The sequence below is a fragment of the Peromyscus leucopus genome, chromosome 6, assembly GCF_004664715.2.
Source record: "Peromyscus leucopus breed LL Stock chromosome 6, UCI_PerLeu_2.1, whole genome shotgun sequence".
NCBI classification, from domain to species: Eukaryota; Metazoa; Chordata; class Mammalia; order Rodentia; family Cricetidae; genus Peromyscus; species Peromyscus leucopus.
Genome location: NC_051068.1, coordinates 66,710,856 through 66,734,525, shown reverse-complemented (window position 1 = coordinate 66,734,525; position 23,670 = coordinate 66,710,856). Strand labels below are relative to the sequence as shown.

General features: G+C 44.7%; 1 protein-coding gene across 1 annotated transcript in view; it reads right to left on the bottom strand.

Moving 5' to 3' along the window:
• The window catches only part of LOC114707902 (GON-4-like protein), a 66,281-nt gene extending 42,611 nt beyond the window's left edge, over positions 1–23,670 (bottom strand). Inside the window, 11 exon segments of the mRNA XM_037206774.1 lie at positions 986–1,101; positions 1,104–1,155; positions 1,556–1,675; positions 2,679–2,777; positions 3,404–3,454; positions 4,251–4,301; positions 4,453–4,527; positions 5,156–5,349; positions 15,623–15,814; positions 21,482–22,012; positions 23,376–23,670. Coding sequence (XP_037062669.1) covers positions 986–1,101; positions 1,104–1,155; positions 1,556–1,675; positions 2,679–2,777; positions 3,404–3,454; positions 4,251–4,301; positions 4,453–4,527; positions 5,156–5,349; positions 15,623–15,814; positions 21,482–22,012; positions 23,376–23,409 — 1,515 coding nt within the window. The 5' untranslated portion in view covers positions 23,410–23,670.

The window sequence follows — 23,670 nt, the reverse complement described above, 5'->3', positions numbered from 1 at the left end:
GGCGTGTGACACCATCCAATGGCTTATATTTACTAATTTGTATATGCTGATCATCCCTGCAATTCTGAAATGCATCAAACATCATCTTTTTTTCCCCGTTTTTCTTTTTCTTTTTTTTTTTTTAAGATTTATTTATTTATTATGTATACACTGTTCTGTCTGCATATAAGCCTGCAGGCCAGAAGAGGACACCAGATCTCATTACAGATGGTTGTGAGCCACCATGTGGTTGCTGGGAATTGAACTCAGGACCTTTGGAAGAACAGCTAGCACTCTTAACCTCTGAGCCATCTATCCAGCCCTTTTTTTCCGTTTTTCAAGACAGGGTTTCTGTATGTAGTTTTGGTGCCCTGTCCTAGATCTCACTCTGAAGACCAGCTGGCCGCAAACTCAGAGATCCACCTGGCTCTTCCTCCCGAGTGCTGGGATTAAAGGCGTGCACCACTACTGGCCGACTCTGTTAACTTATTCTTTTAGAAAAAGTCTCAATATTTGGCCCTGGTTTGTCTAGAACTCACTATCTAGACCATGCTGGTCTTGAACCCAAAGAGACCTACCTGCCACTTATCTGTTTCAATAAAAAAAAAAAAAAAGGAGGGGGGGGAGGCATTACTTTCTATTAGAATTTCCTTTTTTGGCATTCCCTAGTACATTCCCCAGAGAACGCAGACTGTCTGGGTGTTTCAGGCCAGCTTGGTCTATAGAGTAAGTTCCAGGACAGACAACACTACACAGAGAGACATTGTCTCAAAATCCCAAACAAATATTGATTAATAAATAATAATAATGATAAAGGAAAAATAAAAACAAAAACACTGCCATTTTTACTTCAGAAAAACCAGCACAATCTAAGGGAGAAATCAAATACAGACAAAGGTGTGACAACTATATAGAAATTTAATCTGTCAGCCCCATCCCATACCTGAGAGTCTGAAATGAAAATCCCTAAATTCTTTTCTCCACAATTCAGAGTCCCGATGCTCACCTGGAAAGAGTCCATGCAGACAGGACTAGAAGCCAGCTCCTCATCTACTGCATTTAACTTCTCCATGAAAGCACTATCCCGGGTCTGCTTCGGTTTGGGAGGCGGTGGGGGCCCATGGGCACTACTTCAGCACTGATGTGCCTCACAGCAGGTGTGGTGACTTTCTCAACCTGATTAAAAAGGACACTGTGTTACGAAGACAGGAAGAGAGGGAAGGTAGGTCTTCCCATGCAGCTAGGTGGCCATTGTCCTCTTTTCTAGATGTAGACAAATGAATGGCCATTTCAACACACGGATCTAACTAGGCCTCATCCTATCCAGTGAGAGCAACAGAAAACTGCTTGGCTTTAAAGACAGTACTTAAACATGGGTTGCACACATTGGACCCTCAGTGAGATCTCAGAAAACCTCTTGGACCTTGACTAGGTCTCAGTCATCCCTTAGCTTTTCATTCTCTCAAGGGACTTGAAAAGGTGGCAACCCACAATTACCACTGGTAAATCAGCTACTCCTAAGAGAAGCCACTGCTCACACATATGTCCAAGTCTCTCTCGTCTGACGCTGGGTTACCTCTGACAACATGCCACTCTCCTCGTCTGTCTCAGCCACTTCAGAAGACGCTCGCAGTCTGGATCTCTTCACTCCACGTGGAGACGAGGCAGTGCTTTCAACATCACTTTCCAATAAGCTCTAAAATAAACCCAGTGCACGCTCACGAGTGTGCCCCAACCTCAGTCCAGAGCACGACTGTCACAACAGAATAAATCATGAAATACCAGTCCCTTGGGACTTGGGCTGCAAGATGGCCAGCAGATGACTAGGTGCACATGACCAAGCCTGGCCCCCTGACTTTGACTCCCCAGATCCACATGGTGGAAGGGAAGAATCAACTCTTACCACGTGTCCTGATCCCCACAGCAAACGGTGGCATGCACACACAAACGACACACCCACCCACAGATAACACTGACAGACATACATACACAAGTATGCAGTATGTAAAATAATTATGTAGCCTCATCTTCATTATAAACTGTCAAAGGGTAAGGCATTAACAAAAAACAGAAGGAGAAGAAGAAGACTCTTTTGAAAAGCGTTAGTAACCAAGCATGGTGGCAAACAGCTTCATCCTCAGCACTCAGGTGGCAGAAGCAGGAGGATCTCTATGAGTTTGAGGCTAGCCTGGTCTACCGGGGACTCCAGGCCAGTCAGGGCTACATACTGAGACCTTTTCTCAAAACTAAAATAAAATTGAAAAAATGATAAAGTTCATAACAAAAAAATGAAACCATAGTATACAGAGGTGTCTATTCAGGTGACAGGACTATATAGAAAACAGCAAATAACCATCAAGACATCGGGGTGGCGGTACACGTGTCTGCTGGTTGCTAATACAGTGACTAGAATACACTGTGTAGCTGAAGATAAACTGAACTCCTGACCCTCCTAACTCCATTTCCCAAGTGCTGAGATCATAGTATATCCTGGTGTTGTATGTGTTACATTTCATAATGTAAGCTGAAATATGTAGGGGGTTTGAAGAGCAGAAAAACACCTCACAGCAAAGAAATTATTAGCAAAGAGAAGCACGTCTCCATCATCTCTATAGAGTGGGTGGCAGTACTCAGTCACTAAAGCAGCCCATCCTTATCAAGCCCAGCTTTCTTCTGCACTCACAATGAGCCTCACTAACCTCTTCAGCCGTCTCATCCTCCTCCTCTTCATCTGGCTGGTACTCCTCGTCTGAGGAATCATCTTCTTCAAGGTGAATATCCACAAACTGTGGAGGCTGCTTTAATAGAAACACAAAAGATGGAGGGGAGGGGGCGCGGCTCAGTAGCCAGAGACACAAGCTCAATGACCGAGTTCAATCCTCAGGACGGTAAGGCAGAAGGACAGAACCAATTCCCACATGCTATGGCAGGGGCTCCCACCACCCACCACACAAGACAAGTAAGTCAATAGAAAATAACAAAGAGAGAGAAATGGCACAGGGCTGGGGAACAGGAAGCTCAGAGGCAGAATGCATGCCCGCCACGCATAAGGCTCTGGGTTCCAGCAGCAGCAGAGGACAGATGGAAAGGAGGAGGGCAGGGAGAGGGAGGGGAGGAGGAGGGAAGCAGGGAAGGGAAGCATAAATCACAATTTGGAAAAGAAAGTGAAGATATTAGGGTCCAGGGGAGAATTCTGTGAATCTAATGTGCAGTCACATCAAACAACACAGGCAGAGTTTGTATGACTCCATGAGGTGCAAGGTTAGGTGTAACAGAATAGAAAATCCCAAACCTGTATAAAAAAAGAAAAAAGGAAAAGGGGGGGGGGGAGGCATGTCTATAATTAGTGTGTACAAAAGAAGTAGTTAAGTTTCAAAACTAAGTACTTTGGGAAAAGAGTAACAATGACGTCTCCTAAGTTTACCTTAATTTCATTGGCCTTCTTAATTGGTGAGATATTCCAAGTTGGAATGACCTATCAAAGAAACATCAGGAATAACATGTAACTGCTTTGCCTTTTCCTGATAATCAGAAAGCCCTATCGACTTAGTAAGTAGCTACAGTGGTCTACAGGTGTCGACTGTCACGGAACATACTATTCTCAAATATCTGTGGGGTTTATAATGCCTCACTTGCAGGACTGAGAGAGGAAGAGAGCCGAAAGCTCAGAGGAGCCTGGGCTACACCGTAAGTTCCAGGTCAGCCTGGGTCACAGCGTGGGACCCTGCCTCAACCAACCCTCCACCACCACCACCAGCAGCGGCAGCGGCAAAGCTACACAGAGAGAAAGAAAAAAGCACTAACCAGGATGTGACTTGGATATTGTCAAGGTTCCTTGATCCATGCCAGGGCACAGCATGAAAAACTAGTGGGGTGGCTCACACTTGTGATCCCATGAATTTTAGGTAAGCATTCTCACACTGAGCTAAGAGTCCCTGCCCACACGTCATTCTTTTTTGAAGATTTATTTATTTATTTGTTTGTTTGTTTGTTGTTTGTTTATTATGTAGGCAGTGTACTGCCTGCAGGCCAGAAGACGGCGCCAGATCTCATTACAGATGGTTGTGAGCCACCATGTGGTTGCTGGGAATTGAACTCAGGACCTCTGGAAGAGCAGCCAGTGCTCTTAACCGCTGAGCCATCTCTGCAGCCCCCAACACATAATTCTTTCAAAAGGCAAACCAAGACCAAAACTGCTCAGGAATGTCTTCTCTATGAATAACTGAGAACGGGATTCTGTTTCCCCAGATAAAGAGACTCAGAACACATACCACTCCTTTCTCCACCACTTCCTTCAGCTTAGAGCGAGTCATCTTAGGCTCCTAACAAGGGAGACACAGGAAGAAAGTAGTCAATAAACATCGCCATGGGAATTTTCCAGTCTGAGATGTGCCAAGTTCCTTGCAAACTCCACATGATCTCCCACGTTGCAAAGTTCCCACGACATGGAAAGAGTGACGGGGGACTACTCACAAACAATGGCATGTCTTCTGTCTCACTGATGGCAGCTTTCATCATGGCTACAACGTGTTCATTTGTGATGACTTCCTGGAAGAGGGAGAAAAAGCCCACTTATGCCATGAGATTTGTCATCTGGACAATATTCATCTCTACGGAATTGCCACTAGACCTTTGTGGAAGATTAGCAGAAGCTAGATCCTCAAACTGAGCTCAACAAAAGCAACTAAAGATAAAGAAGGCAGAGGCAAGCCTTGAAACAGTGTTGCGGCAAATGGCCCTGTTCATTACCTGCTACTGGGACAGAAAATCTGCAGGCCCAGGTCAGAGTTGGAAGAGAACTATGTATCAGAGGCATTTTTTTTTTTAACCTTGCCTGTTGTGTCTGCTAAGCAAATAGTCTGCTAGCTCTCAAAGGCAGTCTTCACACATAATAGACAAAACACTACTAACTACTATGGATGCTTTGCTGACTAGGAATCTTATTGATCAAACCAGTGGAAGGAAGTACAGGTAGTTCATCTTCTCAACACCTGTTCAGACTTCTCACTTGTACTGAGCGCAAAGAGAACGTTATCCTTAGATATAAAACATTTTGTCACACTTAACTGACAAAATTGCTAATTCAGTACCAGGAGTCAAGGGACTTATAGGTCAACTTATTTGTACTCACTGGGAAGATTCTAGGCTGACTACACAGCTGCCCACGGCTACTCACGTGCAGGATATTCCGTACATTGACTGCTGTCAGATTGTGCTGCTTAGCACCATCCTCTAAGGTACGATCGAGAACGTCATCCAGTTTCAGGTCATGTGACACTGTCCCTTGTTCATGGCCCTTTCCATCTCGTTTCCTCTTGGTACCCTTTTTGGCTTTTTTCCTTTTATCACTTTCTTCATTCTCTTGTTCTTCTGCAAATACACCAAGAAGAACGTCACCAGAATCTCCAGAACAACTTCTCTAGGAACTCCACCCTAAACCAACAGTGGAAGGAAACCAACCTGCCTGCTGTCTGACTTTGAAAACCACACACCATGATGTAGCAATGGTGGTTTATTATGGAGCTGGTAACAGTACTATGGTACTGGTCATAACAGATAACACTAGGCTGGACATGGTCGTGAACTCCTTCAGTGTCATCACTAGGGGGACAGACACAGGTGGATCGCTGAGATCAAAGCCAGCCTGGTCTACATAGTGAGTTGCAGGACAGCCAGGGCTACACAGAGAAACCCAGCCTCAACCAAAGGGAAAAAAAGTGAAAGTCTCAGCAGTTTTGATCCCAGCCCTTGCCCTTGGGAGGCAGAGGCAGGCAGACCTTGGTGAGTTGAAGACAGCCAGTACTACACAGTGACAATATGTTTAAAGAGAGAGAGAGAGAGAGAGAGAGAGAGAGAGAGAGAGAGAGAGAGAAGGCTCAGCAAAAGGACTTCTAACACTTCCAAGAGTACAAAGACAAAGGATCAGAATGAGGAACGAAAGAACAGACTTCATTACAGGTCTCACAGACATTTACAGAGAGCCTGGGAGCAGCCAGGGAGTGGGGCTCCTGCCAGAATGCTCAAATGCTTGACGCTCTGGGTTCAATCCTAACACTGGGAAAAGAAAAGACTATTGCGAGTAATTCTGTGTCAATAAACTTGAGTAAATTAACTGAAATAGAAACATCTTGAGAGACATCAGCAGTCAAAGGTCACTCAAGAAGAGCTGGACTGGGCTGTGCATACGGCTCAGATGGTAGTGTGCCTTGCACGCAGGAAGCCCTGCCTCAGATTCACCAGAACCACAGGAAGCAAGGGGCAGTGACACACGTCTGTAACCTCAACACTCAGGAGGCAGAAGCAGGGCCATAACTATCCTCCTCAGCCACAGACCAAGGACCAGTCCAGCCTGAGCTCCATGACAAACCCTTCGCAAACTACAACACAAGAGGGGCAAAGGGAGAGAACAGATTATCGAATGTGGAGCAAGTTGACAGACCTGCAGTGCCTAATGAGATCGCCTCTCTCTTTAATAAAGGAGCCTCCAAGGTGGTTCAGTGAGCAATGGCACTTTCTGCCAAGTCTGACAACCTGAGTAGTTCAATCCCTGTAGCCTACAAGCTGTCCACTGACTTCCAGACATGTTGTGTTCACACACACACACACACACACACACACACACACACACACACACACACACCACACACACACACACACTAAACAAAAAAAAAAAAAGCAGCGAGATAGGTCAGTCGGTGAACAGACGTGCTGCAAAGAGACCTGACAATTGATCATAAACGTAAAAAGACCCTGCACTGTTTGACTCAAAAAAAAAAAACAAAAAAACACACACAGTAATACATTAAAATGCAGTAAAGTATGTTTCAAATGAAAGAGAAAAGAAAAAAAATGGAAAGGAAAAAGAGATCATTGAAAACCCTATTATCAGGGCTGGAGAGATGGCTCAGAGGTTAAGAACACTGGCTGTTCTTCCAAAGGTCCTGAGTTCATTTCCCAGCACCCACATGGTGGCTCACAACCATCTGTAATGAGATCTGGTGCCCTCTTCTGGCCTGCAGGGATACATGCAGACGGAACACTGCATACATAATAAATAAATAAATCTTTAAAAAAAAAAAAAAAAGAAAAGAAAAGAAAAGAAAACCCAATTATCTACTAAAAAAACTCAATTTTCAGGCCAATGAGATGTTTCAACTGGGTGAAAATGCTTGTCACCAAGCCTAACAAACTGAATGACATCCCAGGGCCCACATGATAGAAGGAAGGAACCACCTCTCTACTTTGTCCTCTGACCTCTATAAAAGTATGTCCCCACAATCAATAAAGTTTTTGCTGGGTGGTGATGACATACACCTTTAATCCCAGCACTTGGGAGGTAGAAGCAGGAGGATTTCTGTGAGTTCCTGGTCTACATATCGAGTTCCAGGATAGCAAGGACAGAGAAACCCTGTCCCAAAAAAACAAACAATCAAATAAATAAATAAATAAATTAAATTAAATAAAATAAAAATTTTTAGATTGAAAAAGAAAATTGAATTTGTAAGGTTAAATCCTTGCTACAAAGAAAATTCCAAGGTCAGAAGGCTCCCTGGAGCATTCTATGGAAGAAATAATTTGTAGTAGAAAGAATACTACAATTTCACTCACATAGACTCTTTAAAATTATTTTTGTCATTTACATATCGGGTCAGACCCCATTCAAAACAAACAAAATAAGGCCAGTGGCGTGGACCACATGGTGACCAGTGCTGCTTGACAATGTTCCAACATTTCAGCATTGCAGTATTGCAAACCACATGTCTCCATGACCTTTTTACTTTAATTTTTAGTCATCCTCACTTTTTTTGTTTTGTTTTGTTTTTTGTTTTTGTTTTTCAAGACAGTTTCTCTGTGTCTCCCTGGCTGTCCTGGATCTCACTCTGTAGACCAGGCTGGCCTCCAACTCAGAGATTCACCTGCCTCTCCTCCCCAGCACTGGAATTAAAGGCTGCGCCGCCACCACCCATCATAATTCTCATTATTAATGCCTTTCCCCTTGGGAAATTTTGTGCAGGCTTTGGTAAAGGATGGAAATGTGTACAACGGTAGCCTCTCTAAACAAAACTATTCTGTGGTGGTATTGTGTTCCCCAAAATATTGTGTACCTTAATAAACTTACCTGGGGTCAGAGAACAGAAAAGCCACTAGATACTTAGGATAGGCATTAGCAGCACACGCCTTTAATCCTAGCATTCCAGAGGCAGAAATCCATGTGTTCCAGGATACAGTCAAACATGGTGACTCACGCCTTTAATCCCAGAAAGCAAGCCTTTAATCCCAGGAAGTGTTGGTAGAAAGGTATATAAGGCTGAGGACCAGAAACTAGAAGCATTTGACTGGTTAAGCTTCAGGCTTTTGAGCAGCAGTTCAGCTGAGAGCCATTCGAATGTGAGGACACAGAGGCTTCCAGTCTGAGGAAACAAGACCAGCTGAGAAGTTGCCCAGACAGTTACATCTACATTATTCTTTGGGGAAAAAAAATCTGCCACAGAACCAGGAATCCCATTGTGCTCTCCTAATTATACCAAAAACAGCAAAGTTAGAGATTTACTAGACAGGCCTGATCCCAAGAATGAAATGCCTACAATCCAGATCCAGAGTCTGAGGCCATTAAGGACAAGAGTTTAATTAATAAGTATAGAGCAATCAGAATGGTATGGTATACTGGAAAAGAGCAAGACATCCGGACCTTCCCTTTTGGGAGCATGTGAGGGGAAGAGGCTCATATAGAAAGACTAAGACACGAAGGGACACAATTAGAGAACAGCTCAGTGCTGATCCCCTTGAGGAATGAAAACTGATCTTAAATTGTAGTGTCTGATCCCAGAAGAAGTCCTTTTTCCAATGTCTGGCACTTAGATAAGGGCCTCCATTCCCTTGGGGGCTTGAGGAGAGTTCCTACTTACTAAAACAATCATTACCCTTAGCTCTGGCAAGAACTTGTGGCCCTTCCAATAACATGATTGGTGCCTATTAACTTGTCAAGGTTGTTAGTTATTTGGCAGCGCTCTTACCCTGCCAAGAAATGTCACGAAACATGACAGAATCCACTAACAAGAGTTTTATTAAGATAAGAGAGAAAGACAGAAGTGCTCAGGCCTGTTAAAGAGACATGTGCATAAAGAAGGAAGCCGGGAATATGGCACCGGCTTATAAAGGCTGGGTTGCGCGTACACAGGTTTATGTGGCTATTCCACTCATGCGCGTAGATCACATGGTTATGTCGCGTGCTTTACACAGCCATGCAAAGCCACGGGGTCCTGGTCACACAAGACGTTTTGACCCGGAAATGGTTATTTTGACCAGGAACTGGCTAGGCGGAAGTGTCTAGGTCCGCCAGGCTTGTGCAGTCCCGCCCAACTGTGGGGGCGTGTTGTGAATCTATCATCCCTGACTCTTTTTTAAAAATGGCCGCTGAGCGGCTCCTTAGATCCCGATATTTTACAGGAGTTATCTAATTTCTGCCAGCGAACAGGCAAATGGAAAGAGTTACCCTATATAATAGCTTTCTTCTTTCTCAGTGCTAAACCGTCTCTTCTGGATTCCTTCTCTCCTACTCATATGCTCCTAGCTATGCCTAAACCAGAGGATTCTCTGACTCCAGAATCTCTGACTCTAGATCCTGCTAACGAACCTCCACCTATCCAACCTCTGGCGACTGTTCCTTTAGCTCCTCTTCTGGATTCTTCTTCCTCTAAAGCCGATTCTTCCTCGGCAGCAGCTGCTCCTCCCTCAGCAGTGGCCGATTCCAAGGTCCTGCCCTGGCTCCAACCTTCACTCCTCCTACCACCCATTCTCGAACTGCTCAATTGCCCGATTCCAGCCATCCAAACCTTTCCACTGTTCTCCCTTTGCAAGAGGTGGCTGGTGTGGGTGGACTGATTAAAGTTCATGTTCCATTCTCTCTCGCAGAACTCTCTCAGATAGAAAGTAAGCTGGGTTCTTATACTTCTAATTCTGCTTCCTTTATTAAACACTTTCAATATATAACTCAATCTTATAGTCTCACCTTTCATGATATATACATGATACTTTCTAATAATTGACTTCCTGAGGAGTGCAGGTGAGTATGGGAACAGGCTAGGACCCATGCAGACGAGGTTCACCAGACTAACCCCTCACACCCTCTGGGAGTCGAGGCGGTTTCTGACCAAGAACCACACTGGGACTGTAACACCCAGGGTGGCTGTCTAGCCAGAGATAAGTTTATTACCTGTCTCCTGACAGGCCTCCATAAGGCTGCCCTAAAACCAGTAAACTATGAAAAACTAAAAATGATAATTCAGGATAAGGACGAAAACCCATCTCACTTCTTAGAGTGGCTCACCAAGGCTCTACTTCAGTTCACCAGCTTAAACACGGAGAGCCCTGAGGGCAGGCAGCTCCTAATGACCCACTTTGTCTCTCAGAGCTTCCCCGACATTAGAGATAAACTTAAACATTTAGAGAACGGCCCTCTGACCCCACAGGCAGATGTGCTGGCGACAGCATTTAAGGTGTACCATGGTAGAGATGAAAAAGCCCATAAAAGGAGCTGCCAGATGCTGAAAATACTATCTGACCAGCTCCCCAAAAGCCGTCTGGTCCCTGTTTCAAGTGCGGGAAAGAAGGCCATTAGGCCCGGGCTTGCACCACCGCCCAACGAAGGGCACCGACAAAGCCTTGTCCAAAATGTTGCCAAAAGGGCCACTGGTCAGCTGACTGTCCTCATGTCCCAAGCGACATAGGAACGCCAGATGAAGACCACCCCCCGGCTGACTTTCTAGGCTTAGCCTACAGCGAGGACTGACGCTGCCCGGTTTCCGCCCCGGCCACTCCCATCTCACACAGGGAACCAAGGGTAATAATAAAAGTAAATGGGCGCCCCATCTCATTCCTTTTGGACACCAGAGCTACCTACTCTGTCCTGAGAGAGTTTTGGGGGCCCACCTCTCCTTCTCGTCTCCCTATTGTCGGGGTTGGGGGACAGCCTTACCTACCTCATCAGACACCACCACTTAATTGCATTTTCAGAGGCATCCCTCTCACACACACATTCCTAGTGGTGCCAAGCTGCCCTGTACCTTTAATGGGGAGGGATCTTCAAGCTAAGGTAGGAGCGTCCATTTCTTCTGCTCCACATATTCGCCTCACCCCAGACACGTCAGCAGCTCCCCTCCTCCTTCTCCTAGCCACTCACTCTACTGACTCTAACAGTTCTTTTCCCTTGCCAGCCTCTCCTCTCGTGGAGGCATACCCAGTTTCTAATAAGCGGGCTCAGACAGTTGCAGACCTCCTTCTCCAAGAAATTATTCCTCAGTGTGGGGTTCCTGCTTCTCTTCAGTCTGACAATGGCCTGGAGTTCACCTCTCAGATTTCTCAGACACTAGCTAAGGCCCTTAACATTCCTTGGCATTTTCATATCCCATACCGTCCTTCAATTCTCAGGAAAGGTGGAGCGTACCAACCAGTCTTTAAAAACTATTCTTACTAAGATGTCACAGGAACTTCACCTTGACTGGATAAGATTATTGCCTCTAGCTCTCCTCAGGCTCAGGGCTCTTCCTAAAAAGCCTTTTTCATTTCTCCATTTGAACTAATGTATGGAAGGCCAGTTCTAACACCAGGTCTTTTATCCAACCCTGCAACTGTTCCAGATAGCCTGTTAACTCCCCTTTTATGTCACGTAAGGTCTATCCTAGGCAGGCTGTTCATTACCTCAGCTGTGTGACAATAACTGTCCACCTCCAATCCACATCAGGGATCAGGTTCTTCTCTTCCCTCCAGGCCAGCGCCCTTCACCCCTTTCCCCTAAGTGGAAGGGACCCTTCAAGGTAATTCTTGTGACTCCTACAGCAGCTAAACTCGAGGGCTTTCCTCACTGGGTCCACCTGTCTCACCTAAAACCTTTTATCTCACCTCCATCCCAGGAAAATCTCTCTTCATATACAGTAAAACAAACAGGGCTTTGTACTCTCAAGCTCCAGAGGACATCAGGATCCACTGCCTTGTCACCAGTTCCAGAGGAATAAGGTATCACCCCTTCCTTTCCCAACTAGGGCCACACAGAGCTGGAGGCAAAAAGGACCATCAGAAATATCCAGGCAGTAAGGAAAATGTAATACAACAGTCTATCATTGTCCAATACTCAGTAACTGATCACCTGCGTTTCCTAAATGCTAAACTAATGAAGGAAACAGCTGCCTTAAATAAACTACCTCTAATAAGTCTTATCTCAGATAAAAATTAAGCAGAGTACTAAGGCCAGATCTACCTCAGATAAATGCCAACTCCAAAAATAAAATAATAATGATTCTTTTTTCTCTAAGCTTTTTCTGTGTCACCGGTATCTTGTCAGACAAAAGGTTCCCAGCCACACCACAAAGGATGGATGGCTGCAGAACAAGGGAACGGCAGAACTTCATTCCAGGAACCCCACCACCATCCCAGGACTTCACAAGCTACCCTCCTCATTTCCCCCAAGAGCCAACCGACGCCCACTATTCAGCCAGAAGCAGTCTTTGAGAGAAACGACGCCCCATACCCACTCAACCACAATTTTTTCTCTTTTAAAAAAGAAGAGTCAGGGATGGTAGATTCACAACACGCCCCCACAGTTGGGCAGGACTGCCCAAGCCCGGTGGACCTAGACACTTCCGCCTAGCCAGTTTTGGGTCAAAATAGCTATTCCATATTCCCGGCTTCCTTCTTCATGCACATGTCTCTTCAACAGGCCTGAGCACACCTGTCTCTCTCTCTTATCTTAATAAAACTCTTGTTAGTGGATTCTGTCATGTTTTGTGACATTTCCTCGCAGGGTAAGAGTGCCGCCAAATAACTAACAAAGGTCAATGCTAGCTTTCTCAATCCCTAATCTCAAGCCACACCCCAGCTCACATGCCCATTTTCTTCCATTTAATTCTAAATGCAATATAGAGTATGAAAGGTGTAGTCTTGGGGGCTGGAGAGATGGCTCAGAGGTTAAGAGCACTAACTGCTCTTCTGAGTTCAAATCCCAGCATCCACATGGTGGCTCACAACCATCTGTAATAGGATCTGGCACCCTCTCCTGTATACATAATAATAAATAAATCTTTAAAAAGAAAAAGAGACAAGCCGGGCGGTGGTGGCGCACGCCTTTAATCCCAGCACTCGGGAGGCAGAGGCAGGCGGATCTTTGTGAGTTCGAGGCCAGCCTGGGCTACCAAGTGAGATCCAGGAAAGGCACAAAGCTACACAGAGAAACCCTTTCTCGAAAAACCAAAAAAAAAAAAAGGACAAGAAGAAGGTCTGAGTGGAAAAAACTAAGGACCATAAATAAGAGAGTGAAAAGTTGGGTCCCCAGACAGACAGAAGCGAAACAAAAGACAGCTAGTAGAAAACTAAAGAAATCCAAACAAAACGTGAAGTTCCTCAGGAGTCTAAGTTCTGATCCTCATACACTGGCCAAGCATGGTGACATGTGCTTGTTTGTAATTCCAGCTTTCACGAGGCACAGACATGCCACAAGTCCAGCTGGACCACACAGTGATCCTCCCCCGCCAAAAGATTATATAATATAGGTAAGGGATTGCCATGAAGGCCTGATGAGCTGAGTGTGATGCTCAGATCGCACAGAGAGGTTAATTTTGGTTATTTGCAACAAGGTCTTAATAAATAGACCAGGCTGGCCTTGAATTCACAGAGATTTGCCTTGAGTACCTGGAATTAAAGGCTTGCTCACCACATCCAGTTGAAAACAAGAACCTTAATTCTTACCACAAAACAAACTCAAATTGTAAAATTTCTAGAAGACAAGGGAAAACATTTTGTGATCTTAGAGTAGGTAAAGATTTCTTTTTCTTTTTTGGTTTTTGGTTTTTGGAGACAGGACTTCTCTGTGTAGTTTTGGTGCCTGTCCTGGATCTTACTCTGTAGACCAGGCTAGTCTCGAGAGTTCCACCTGTCTCTGCCTCCCAAGTGCTGGTATTAAAGGCATGTGCCACCACTGCCCAGCTAAGATTTCTTGAGAGAGGTCATAAAAAGCATAATAAATAAAAGAAAAAAATGTATAAACTCACCTTCAATTAAAAAAAAAAGTCCCATTGGACACAAAGGGGACTCTGCAGGTAATGGCACTTGCTGTGAAGTCTGACAGTTTGAGTTCAACCCCCAAGACCTACACACAGAGAAAGATAACTTCTGATACACTGTCATCTGAATTCCTACGTATGCCATGGCCAGAGTGCCCACACACATACATGTACATGCACAAAAATGAATAATTATTTGAAAAATTAAAAAAACAAAAAACTTGTATCCCTTAATTTAAAAATAAAATAAAAAATTAAGGGCTAGAGAGATGGCTGAAATGTTAACAGCACTTGTTCATAAAGAGCACCCAAGTTCAGACACAGACATGTGGCAGTCCACCATACCCTAACTCCAGCTCCAAGGCATCCAATGCCCTCTTGTGGCCTCCAGAGGCACCCACATATATACGGTGCATGCGCGCACACAAGACACACACACACACACACACACACACAGAGTAAACTCTTACTAGTTTAAGGTCAGCCTGGTCTACATTATGAGTTATAGACCAGGTAGTGATACATAGTATCACCCTTACTCAAAATGAATGAATAAACAAATAAACAAACAAACAAACAAATAAATACTCTTTTTTAAAAAATTATATCTCAGCTGTATGTTTAATGCCAGTACTCGGGAGACAGATGCACATGGATTTTTGTGAGTTTGAGGCTAGCCTGGTCTACAGTGAGTTCCATGACAGCTAGAGCTACATATCAGAGAGACCCGAGCTGAAATAGAGAGAGAGAGAGAGAGAGAGAGAGAGAGAGAGAGAGAGAGAGAGAGAAAGAAGAAAAAAAAAAAAAAAAAAAAAAAAAAAAAAAAGAAGAAAGAGAGAAAGAAAGAAAAAGAGAGAGAGAGAGAGACAGACAGACAGACAGACAGACAGACAATCTTAATGCAAGGGAAACTAAGACAGCAGTATCTTAAATTCCGGGACACCTTGGCTATCCACGTGAAACTCTATGTCAAAAAAATAAGTGCTGGGATCCCAGATATGCAGCACCATGTCTGCAGATTGAACATTTCCTATAAAGCTCAGCACCCACTTACCATAATTTGCAAACACTCCTAATAACCTATACAAGAACAAATTAAAATGCTGGTAATATGGCTCAGGGGTAAAATGCTTTAAGGCTAACATACAAAAGTTCTAGGTTTAATTTCCAAAACAAAAAGAAAAATGGAACAAAATATTCAAACAACAGAATAGTAAACAACAATAAAGTGAACAACCTACAATTTTCGGAGGTATGAATGAATTTCATACATAAAACACGGAGTGGAAAACAACCACCCAAAGCAAAAATATCTAATCCAATCATTTTATGAAGACAAAGAGGCTGAATGAACACATGCTAGTAGAATTCAGGATTTTTACTACCAAGGTGTTCAACTAGTAACTGAAAGGGAAGACAAGGCTGATCTCTAGGAAGAGCTCCAGATGCTGCCATTACCCCGACAGAAATCTGCTAGCTGATGTGTGCAGTCACTAAATATGTATTATAAGCTTCAACAGTCTATTGCTTTAATGCTGCTACAACTGTTTTTGTTTTGTTCTGTTTTAATTAAAAAGAAAAAGAAAGCCTACCCATTGGAATAAAGAGTTCACCATCCTCCATCTCTTCCTCAGTTTGGTGAACCAGAGTTCTGAGTGGCTTTTCTTGTGGAAGGGCAGAACTATCTGTCTGGAATGGTTTCCTAGGCTGGGCTCCTGGTTTTGCAAATTGGCTGCCAGATGACAACAAAGGTAATTCCCCTCCAGAATGCATCTGAAGTTTCCCTAGAAGAATCGCAAACACTGCTCCACACTCCGCCCATTCTTAATCATCTTCTAGTGCAGAACAGCATCTTTTCCTAAGATCTTTACGTTAGACATCTTCATGAAGCATACTATACACATAGGCTTTCCTTTGCTTCAAGATAGGCTCCAAAACAAATAATGAAATGAAAACTGAGATCCAAATTATTCATCTATAATTCACAGAATGAACTAGATAACTGCTATGACATTTTAAATTCAAATATGCTTTGAACTCTGTGTTTTCCTAAGAAAAATGAGACCATGGATTGGGGATTTAGTTCAGTGGTAGAAAGTAAGCCTAGTACACTGACTGCTCTGGGTTCAATTCACAACACCAAAAAACAGATCATTATAGGGTAGAAGGTATTAGATGACAAAGGGACAGTTATTTAGAGTTGACCATGAGATTTCATCAACTGTAAAAGATATAAAAATATCCAAAGTAGGAGCTGAAGAGATGGATCAGAGGTTAAGATCACTGGCTATTCTTGCAGAGGGCCAAATTCAATTCCCAGCACCCATATTGCAGCTCACATCCACCTGGAAATCCAGTTGCAGGTGATCTAATGCCCTCTTCTAATCAGGTATACATAAGGCATCCACCTGATTTACAGATACAAGTCAGTAGTGGTTTTAATGACAAGGAACCCCAAAGGCTCAAATATTTGCATGCTTAGTCCTCAGTTGGTGACATATTTGAGAAGGATTTAAAGGACTAGGAAGTGCAGCCTTGTTGGAGGAAGAGTGTCACTGGGCTTTGAGGTTTCACAGGAACCCATGCCAGGCCCAGAGGCTCTCTTCCTGTGGATCAGAAATGTAAAGATCTCAGCTATGCCACAGCACCATGCTGGCATGCACGCTCCACACATCCCAACAAGACGATAATGAACCCTCTGAAACTGTAAGCAAGGCCCCAACACAGACTTCCTTTATAAGAGCTACGTTTGTCAGAGGGTTTCTTCACAGCAATAGAAACACTAACTAGGACAGACATAAACATTTAAAGATTTGTACAAAGGTCTCCCATGGAGAGTCAGCAGAGCCCGGCACATTCAGCTGAGGCAGGTCTAAGCCCCTCCTCCCTACGCCAAGGCTGCGCAAAGTGTCTCACCATAGGCACTAGGTTCCAAAAAGCCAGCTCATGCACTAGGGACAGGTCCCAGTCCCACTAACTGGTGGACTAGGGGGGTAGGATGGAGAGGAGGGAGGACAGGGTAATCTGTGACTGATATGAAAAATGAATGGAAATTTTCTTAATTTAAAACATAAATAAATAAAAATATATTTGAGTTAAAAAAATGTACAAAGGAAACAATGTCTGGGGCATGCTGGTACACAGCTATCACCCTAGCTTGAACCTAGGTTGAAGCAGAAGAATATTAAGACTTGGCCTACATAGCAAGATTAGGTCTCAAAAAAAAAAAAAAGCAAAACAAACATTTCTGACTCTAAATCAATTTTACAGAACAAATGAATTAATATACCATTAATAAAAACTAAATGGTATATTAATTCATTATTCATTAAATGCATACTATCAAAAAAAACCATGAAAATCAACTTGTTAAGACAGGCATTCTATGGCATGACTGTGATCCTATCACTTGGGAAGTCACACTGAGAGGATCACTATAAATTAAGAGGCCAGTCTACTCTACATATGGAGGTTCAGGAGAGAGAAAAAAAGAAATTGAGTTGTGGCAGAAAGAAGGTGAGTATGCTAGGTGGCACATGCCTTTGTGGGGGGCAGAAGAAGGTGGATCTCAGGGAGTTGCAGGCCAATCTGACGATAAAGTGAGACTGTTTCACAAGAGGGACAGAGAGACAGAGAACCAGATGAAGAGGAAAACAGAGAAAGACCACCTCTGGGAGCTGCCCTTTGATTTTCAAACTCTAACAAACACAAGCAAACAAATAAAAAACATCAAGAGTTTGGCACGCCTTTAACCCAACAATGGGAACGCAGAGGCAGTTGGATCTTTGAGTTCCAGACCAGCCTGGTCTACAGAGTTAGTTCTAGGCAGCAAAACTATACAGTGAGAACCTGTCTTTAAAAATAATTTCTTGGGGCTGGAGAGATGGCTCAGCGGTTAAGAGCACTGGCTGTTCTTCCAGAGGTCCTGAGTTCAATTCGCAGCAACCACATGGTGGCTCGCAACCATCTGTAAAGAGATCTGGTGCCCTCTTCTGGCACGCAGGCAGAACACTGTATACATAATAAATAAAATCTTTTTTAAAAAAAATAAAAATAAAATAAAATAAAAATGATTTCATAGCCCAGTAGTGGTGGAGCATGCCTTTAATCCAAGCACTTAGAAGGAAGAGGCAAGGGGATCTCTAAGTTTGAGACCAGCCTGGTCTACAAAGCATGTTTCAAGATAGGCGCCAGAGCTACACAGGGAAACCCTGTCTCGAAAAACTAAATAAAAAATTTTATTGAGACTAGTCAAGTGAGGAGTGAGAAGAGGAAAGTGTAGAACAGAGCTCAGTCGCAACAGACTGTAACATAACTGACATTAACTAACATTAGATCAGCCCAGAAAGTAAATGTTGAAAGTGAAAACAGATAAACGTAAATAGAAACTAATGTTTTAAAAGAAAGAAGGGAATACATCAACACTTGCTCAGAGGGAGAAACACGGCAGGGCTGGGGTTGTAGCTCACATCAGAGCATGCTCAGAACACAAGAGGCCTAGCTAGATCTGAGCACTGAAATAAACAGACTGGTGGAGGCTGAGCCCAGGACTGATGGGTACTACAGAGCACTGTGTTACTGAGCCTCACCTGCAGTCCAAACACTAACTTCCTCTCAAGATTTGTCTCTAGCCCTCCTCATAGTCATTAACAGAGATTTCACCGTATAACTATTTGGCATATGTCGGAATAAAAAAAAAAAACATAATTTAAAGAGAAAAAACAAAACCGTATACTCTATTATTTTGAATAGTTGCAATTATGAGTGATCACACACACACTCCACCCCTCACTGAGGTTCAAATCCAGGGCCATGGAAATGTAAAGCAACAATCCTACTATTGACCCATATCCCATACATCTCAGCCCTTGGCCTCTGATAGTGCATTACTGTGCAATCTGGCCTCAAATTCACATATGGAAATAAACAATTTATGTACGTTTTGGAAAATATTGAAAACTAAAATAAATAAATTTATCCAATCCAGCCTGGTAGCATGTTGGCAGATTATGGCTGGCTGGTCGAGGTGGCAGCCTCCCATGGCCTAGCAGCTTGTATCAGTATCTTGGCAACATGGAGCTGCCGCCCTCCGGCAGAACTTCCTGCCTCTACCTGCACTTATCTGGAAAATGTCCCTGGGCCTGGAGGACTGACCTTACCCAAAAGCTGTCTCTAAACCAGATGCTGATTCGTCTTTTGCTTGACCCCTGGCACAGATCCCTGCAAAGACTTGTGCTAGGAGCTCTGAAATAGAAACATACTGCCACGTAAAAAGCCTTGTGATAGGAGCCTGACACTTAATGCAAATTAGGGTTTGACCCAGGCTCTCCAATCCTATATACTCTTTATATCTGGAATAAGCTCCAACAACTCACCGGAATCTGTCTTTGGGAGGGCTGTCTCCATTCACGCTTACGGGCTGCCTACTAAGCTTTCTGCTGCCCTTTCTATCTCTTTCCCCTCTCGCACTGATGGCCAACAGGCTGAGAGGGAAAGAGGATCCCCACAGTAACACAACATGCAATTATCATACTTTCAGCACTCAGAAGGTAGAGGAAGGACACATTTGTTGAAGGACAGACAGGGCTGAGAAGTGATTTCCAAACCATGCTGACCTACAGCACAAGATCTCATCTCTAAAAACCCAAAGAAACTGTGTTTAAAGACAGAGAGAGCGGTGGGCACGCTAACCAGCACTCGGAGCAGAGCCAGGCGATCTCTGTGATTCGAGGCAGCTGGGCACCAAGTGAGCTCAGAGCGCAAAGCTACACAGAGAAACCTGTCTCGAAAAAAAAAAAAAAAAAAAAAAAAAAAAAAAAGAGAGAAACCAATACCAGGCCTGGGACGTGACTCAGAGTGCACGCCCAGCATGCACAAGCCTAATACAGTATCTGCCACTGCACACAAACAAACGAAGAGATGGTCCTACTGGAAATGCTCCGATGCCTCAGCATGAAAATTAAAGCTCTTTGCAACTGAACCTAACCTCCACTTGGAGTACCTTTGCCTAATTCTTCTGAGATACGATGTCACCATCTTCCTCTGCTTGACTATCTCTACATGAACTTTTGCTAGCTCAGGGGTCCACGCCATCCACTCTGTCAAATGCAGCCTTCAGAGCCTTCAGTCCAAAGACCCTTCAGGGTCTTCATCTCTCGAAAGCCTTCCTCAGTGTCCAAACAATCGTCTTCCTTTCACACGGCCAGCTTCAGGAATACACAACTTAATAGAGTATTCATAGTTCATCTCTCCAGGAAGGTAGAATAAAGCTTCATGGTGAAAAGGGGAGGGTGGATAGGGAGATGGCTCAGAAATTAAGAGAACTTGCAGCTCTTACAGAGAAGCCAGGTTTGATTCTGAGAACCCACATGGTGGCTCACAGCCATTCATAATGTCAGTTCCAAAGGTTCTGACAAGCTCCTCTGGCCTCCACAGTCACCAGGCATGCACATGGGGCATGTGTGTGTGTGTGTGTGTGTGTGTGTGTGTGTGTGTGTGTGTGTGTGTGTATGCAAGTAAAATAGACGTACACATCAATTTTTTTTTTTTGTTATGGAGAGAGGGTCGATAGCAGAGAATACAGAGTTGGAGAGGAAAAGAAAATCTCAACCCAATCAGGCAATGGTGGTGCACACCTTGAATCCCAGCACTCGGGAGGTACAGCCAGGCAGATCTCTGAGAGTTCGAGGCCAGCCTGGTCTACAGAGGGAAATCTAGGAGACACCAAAACTACACAGAGAAACCCTGTCTCAAAAAAAAAAAAAAAAGAGAGAGAGAGAGAGAGAGAGAGAGAGAGAGAGAGAGAAAGAAAAGAAAATCTCGATCCAATCAAAAGTTTCACTATTAGTGCTTAATGAGCACAACAGTCCCAGTTCCAAGTCCACACCACAGCAATTAACTTCCAGAAACACTTCTCTGTAAAGGCAACACAGAGAGCAAAGACAAGCCAGTGGCAGTAGCCAAGGCCTTTTATCCCAGCACTTGGGAGGAAGAGGCAGGCGGCTCTGTGAGTTTGGGGCCAGAGTGGACTCAATAGTGAGTTCTAGGACAGCCAGGGCTATGCAGAGAGACCCTGCTTCAAAACAAGGAAAGAAAAGAACCAAGTGGCCCAGGTTAGCTCCCTGTCCCTTCTCTGAAGTGCCGGGGTCCAATATGAAGATGGACACTCATGAGAAATCTTAGAGATGGGACCCAAGCCTACACAGGCAACTCATTCATTTCTCACGCACAGCCTTCTCTTCTGTCATCTGAAGATGCTCTGATGCAGTACTTAAGGAAGGCCTGCATTCTGACACAGCCCCTCACCTGAGGTCAGTGTGGGGTTTCTCACTCATAGCACCAGGGCAGTACTCCAAAAGGAAAGTGTGGAGCAGTCTGGAGTTTAGAGCTTCACACCAGAGATGCTCAACCTAGACGGGCATGGGAAAAGCAACCAAGACCTTTCCCCTTACCTCCTTCTGCCTTGACTTCTTCACCAGGCTCTCCTGAAGGAGGTTCCACTATGACAGGATGATCCCCTTGGTCTTCTCTGGTCATCAGCCCAGGCTGGAAGGCAGTTTTCTTCACTTTCTTTGAGCCCGTGGCTGGGAGTCTCCCTTGATCCATGTGTACAGTAAGGGAATGAGAAGACTCCAAGGAAGGAAGTGTGATTTCCTGAGGGATGGCTACACCAACAGCTTCCAAAACCGGTAAGTTGCCATGCTGGGTGAGCATCTTAGAGCTTAGAGACGGATCCTCCATGCTGAGCTGGTTTTCTACATCATGCATGGAGTGCAGCTCCGGGCACACGGCACTCTCATGACCTGGACCCCAGGACGGTGACTCTGACCCCAAGTCTTTCAGCTGGTCGGACTCTGGCTTCACAGCTGACTCTAGGTCTAAATCATCTCCTTCCTGGTCATCCCCCTGCTGCACAGACTCTGTCACTGTAGCTCTTCTCTTTTTACAGGGCAACATTTTACAAGTCCCACTTCTGTTCCATCCTAAAACAATACAAGGCAAGTCCTTATCACCTCAGTAGGAGTAACAGTAATAACAGTTGTTCAATTATCACTTCACCATCCCCAAGGAAAACCATGAACATAGTATCTCACACCAAAGGCCTAGGAATTTTAGGGGAGGATGAGAACTGATTACAGTAGCTCAGCTCAGACGCCACACCAGATAGTATGTTACCTTAACTAAATGTTACCTTAATCTCTTAAGCTTCTGATACCTCAGCCTTGAAGGGATGGTGCAGGCCTCTATTCCCAGCCTAGGAAGAGAGGCAGGAGCATGTCAGAGTTCACTGACAGCCTGGTCTACAAGTAAGTTCTAGGCCAGCCTGGAACTGGCCACATGCCCTCACATTCAAATACCCACAGACACATGTAATCCAAAACTGAAAAGTAAATCTTACAGCATCACATATCACTTTGCAGTATCTTTGTCTTCATCCTCAAGAATATGAACTTAGAAAAGGACATCCTTAACTGGTGTCTCCTGTATCCTGCACCAGGTGGTACTATAGTGGCAGTGACCGTTCTCTCTGAAGAGATGAATGAATGAAAGGGGGACTCAAAGTGCTCTTAAACAATGCTGGACTGCATTTGCACCAAGCACTGAGCATTTACATAGGTACTAGAGGGTGGCTTCCAACTTGCTATCCAGCTCAGGAAGACCTTGAACTTGTGATCCTGCTGACTCCACTTACAGGGCCTTCTACCGCAGCCCGTTTTATGAGGTGGGAACCAGGAGCTTTATGCATGTAAGGCAAGCACTCTACCATCTGAGTACATCCCCAGCCTCTAGATGAATCCTTCTATGCAGAAAACATTACTTTCATGAGAAGGTCCAAGGACAGAATAAGCATCACTGGCAACCTTCAAGTCTGAAAGATCATTCAACAGAACTAGAGGAAATAGGCAGGCTTAAAACAAGCTGGGGGGTGACACGCTTAATCCAGCATGGAGAGAGGCAGCGATCTCAGTGAGTCGAGGCAGCGGGCACCTGTTCGAAAAAAAAAACGTTCACTCCGGGCGGTGTTGGCGCACGCCTTTAATCCCAGCACTAAGCAAGGCGATTCTTTTGAGTTCGCGGCCGGCAGGGTCTACAGAGAGCATTCCAGTATATGCTCCAATGCTACACATAGAAACCCTAACTCGGGGGTGGGGGTGGAGGAAACGTCGCCATGACTCAGAGTTTGAGCTACAAAGCTAACCTTGAGCCTCCCCAATTCACGATCTCTAGGGCATGAAGGGAGGCCCTCACCACAACAGCCCAGGTTCTTATCTCAGTACCAGAGAGAATATTCGTTGACCCTGTCACGGAGGGTGGTAAATGAGTACGGAGGGGAGAGGGAATCACCTAGGCGACTCCTGTATTTCACAGGTGCCTTCATGAGGTTCAGGGACGGGGAGCAGCCAGGCGCTGTTCAGTCAGAACTGTGCCGAGATCGCTCCGAGAGCCTCAACACCAGTAGCTTGAGGAGTCCGCCCCTTGGAGACCAAGAGGTAGACCGACAGAATGAATGACCGACAGAATGAATGAGCGCCCATCCGTGGGCCGTGCCCCGCTCAGGGGCGGGGGCCGTCCGGAAAAACATGTCAGAGGGCCACCTCGCTGCGCTCTCCTCAGCGCTCAACACTTGCCCAAGCCCGCC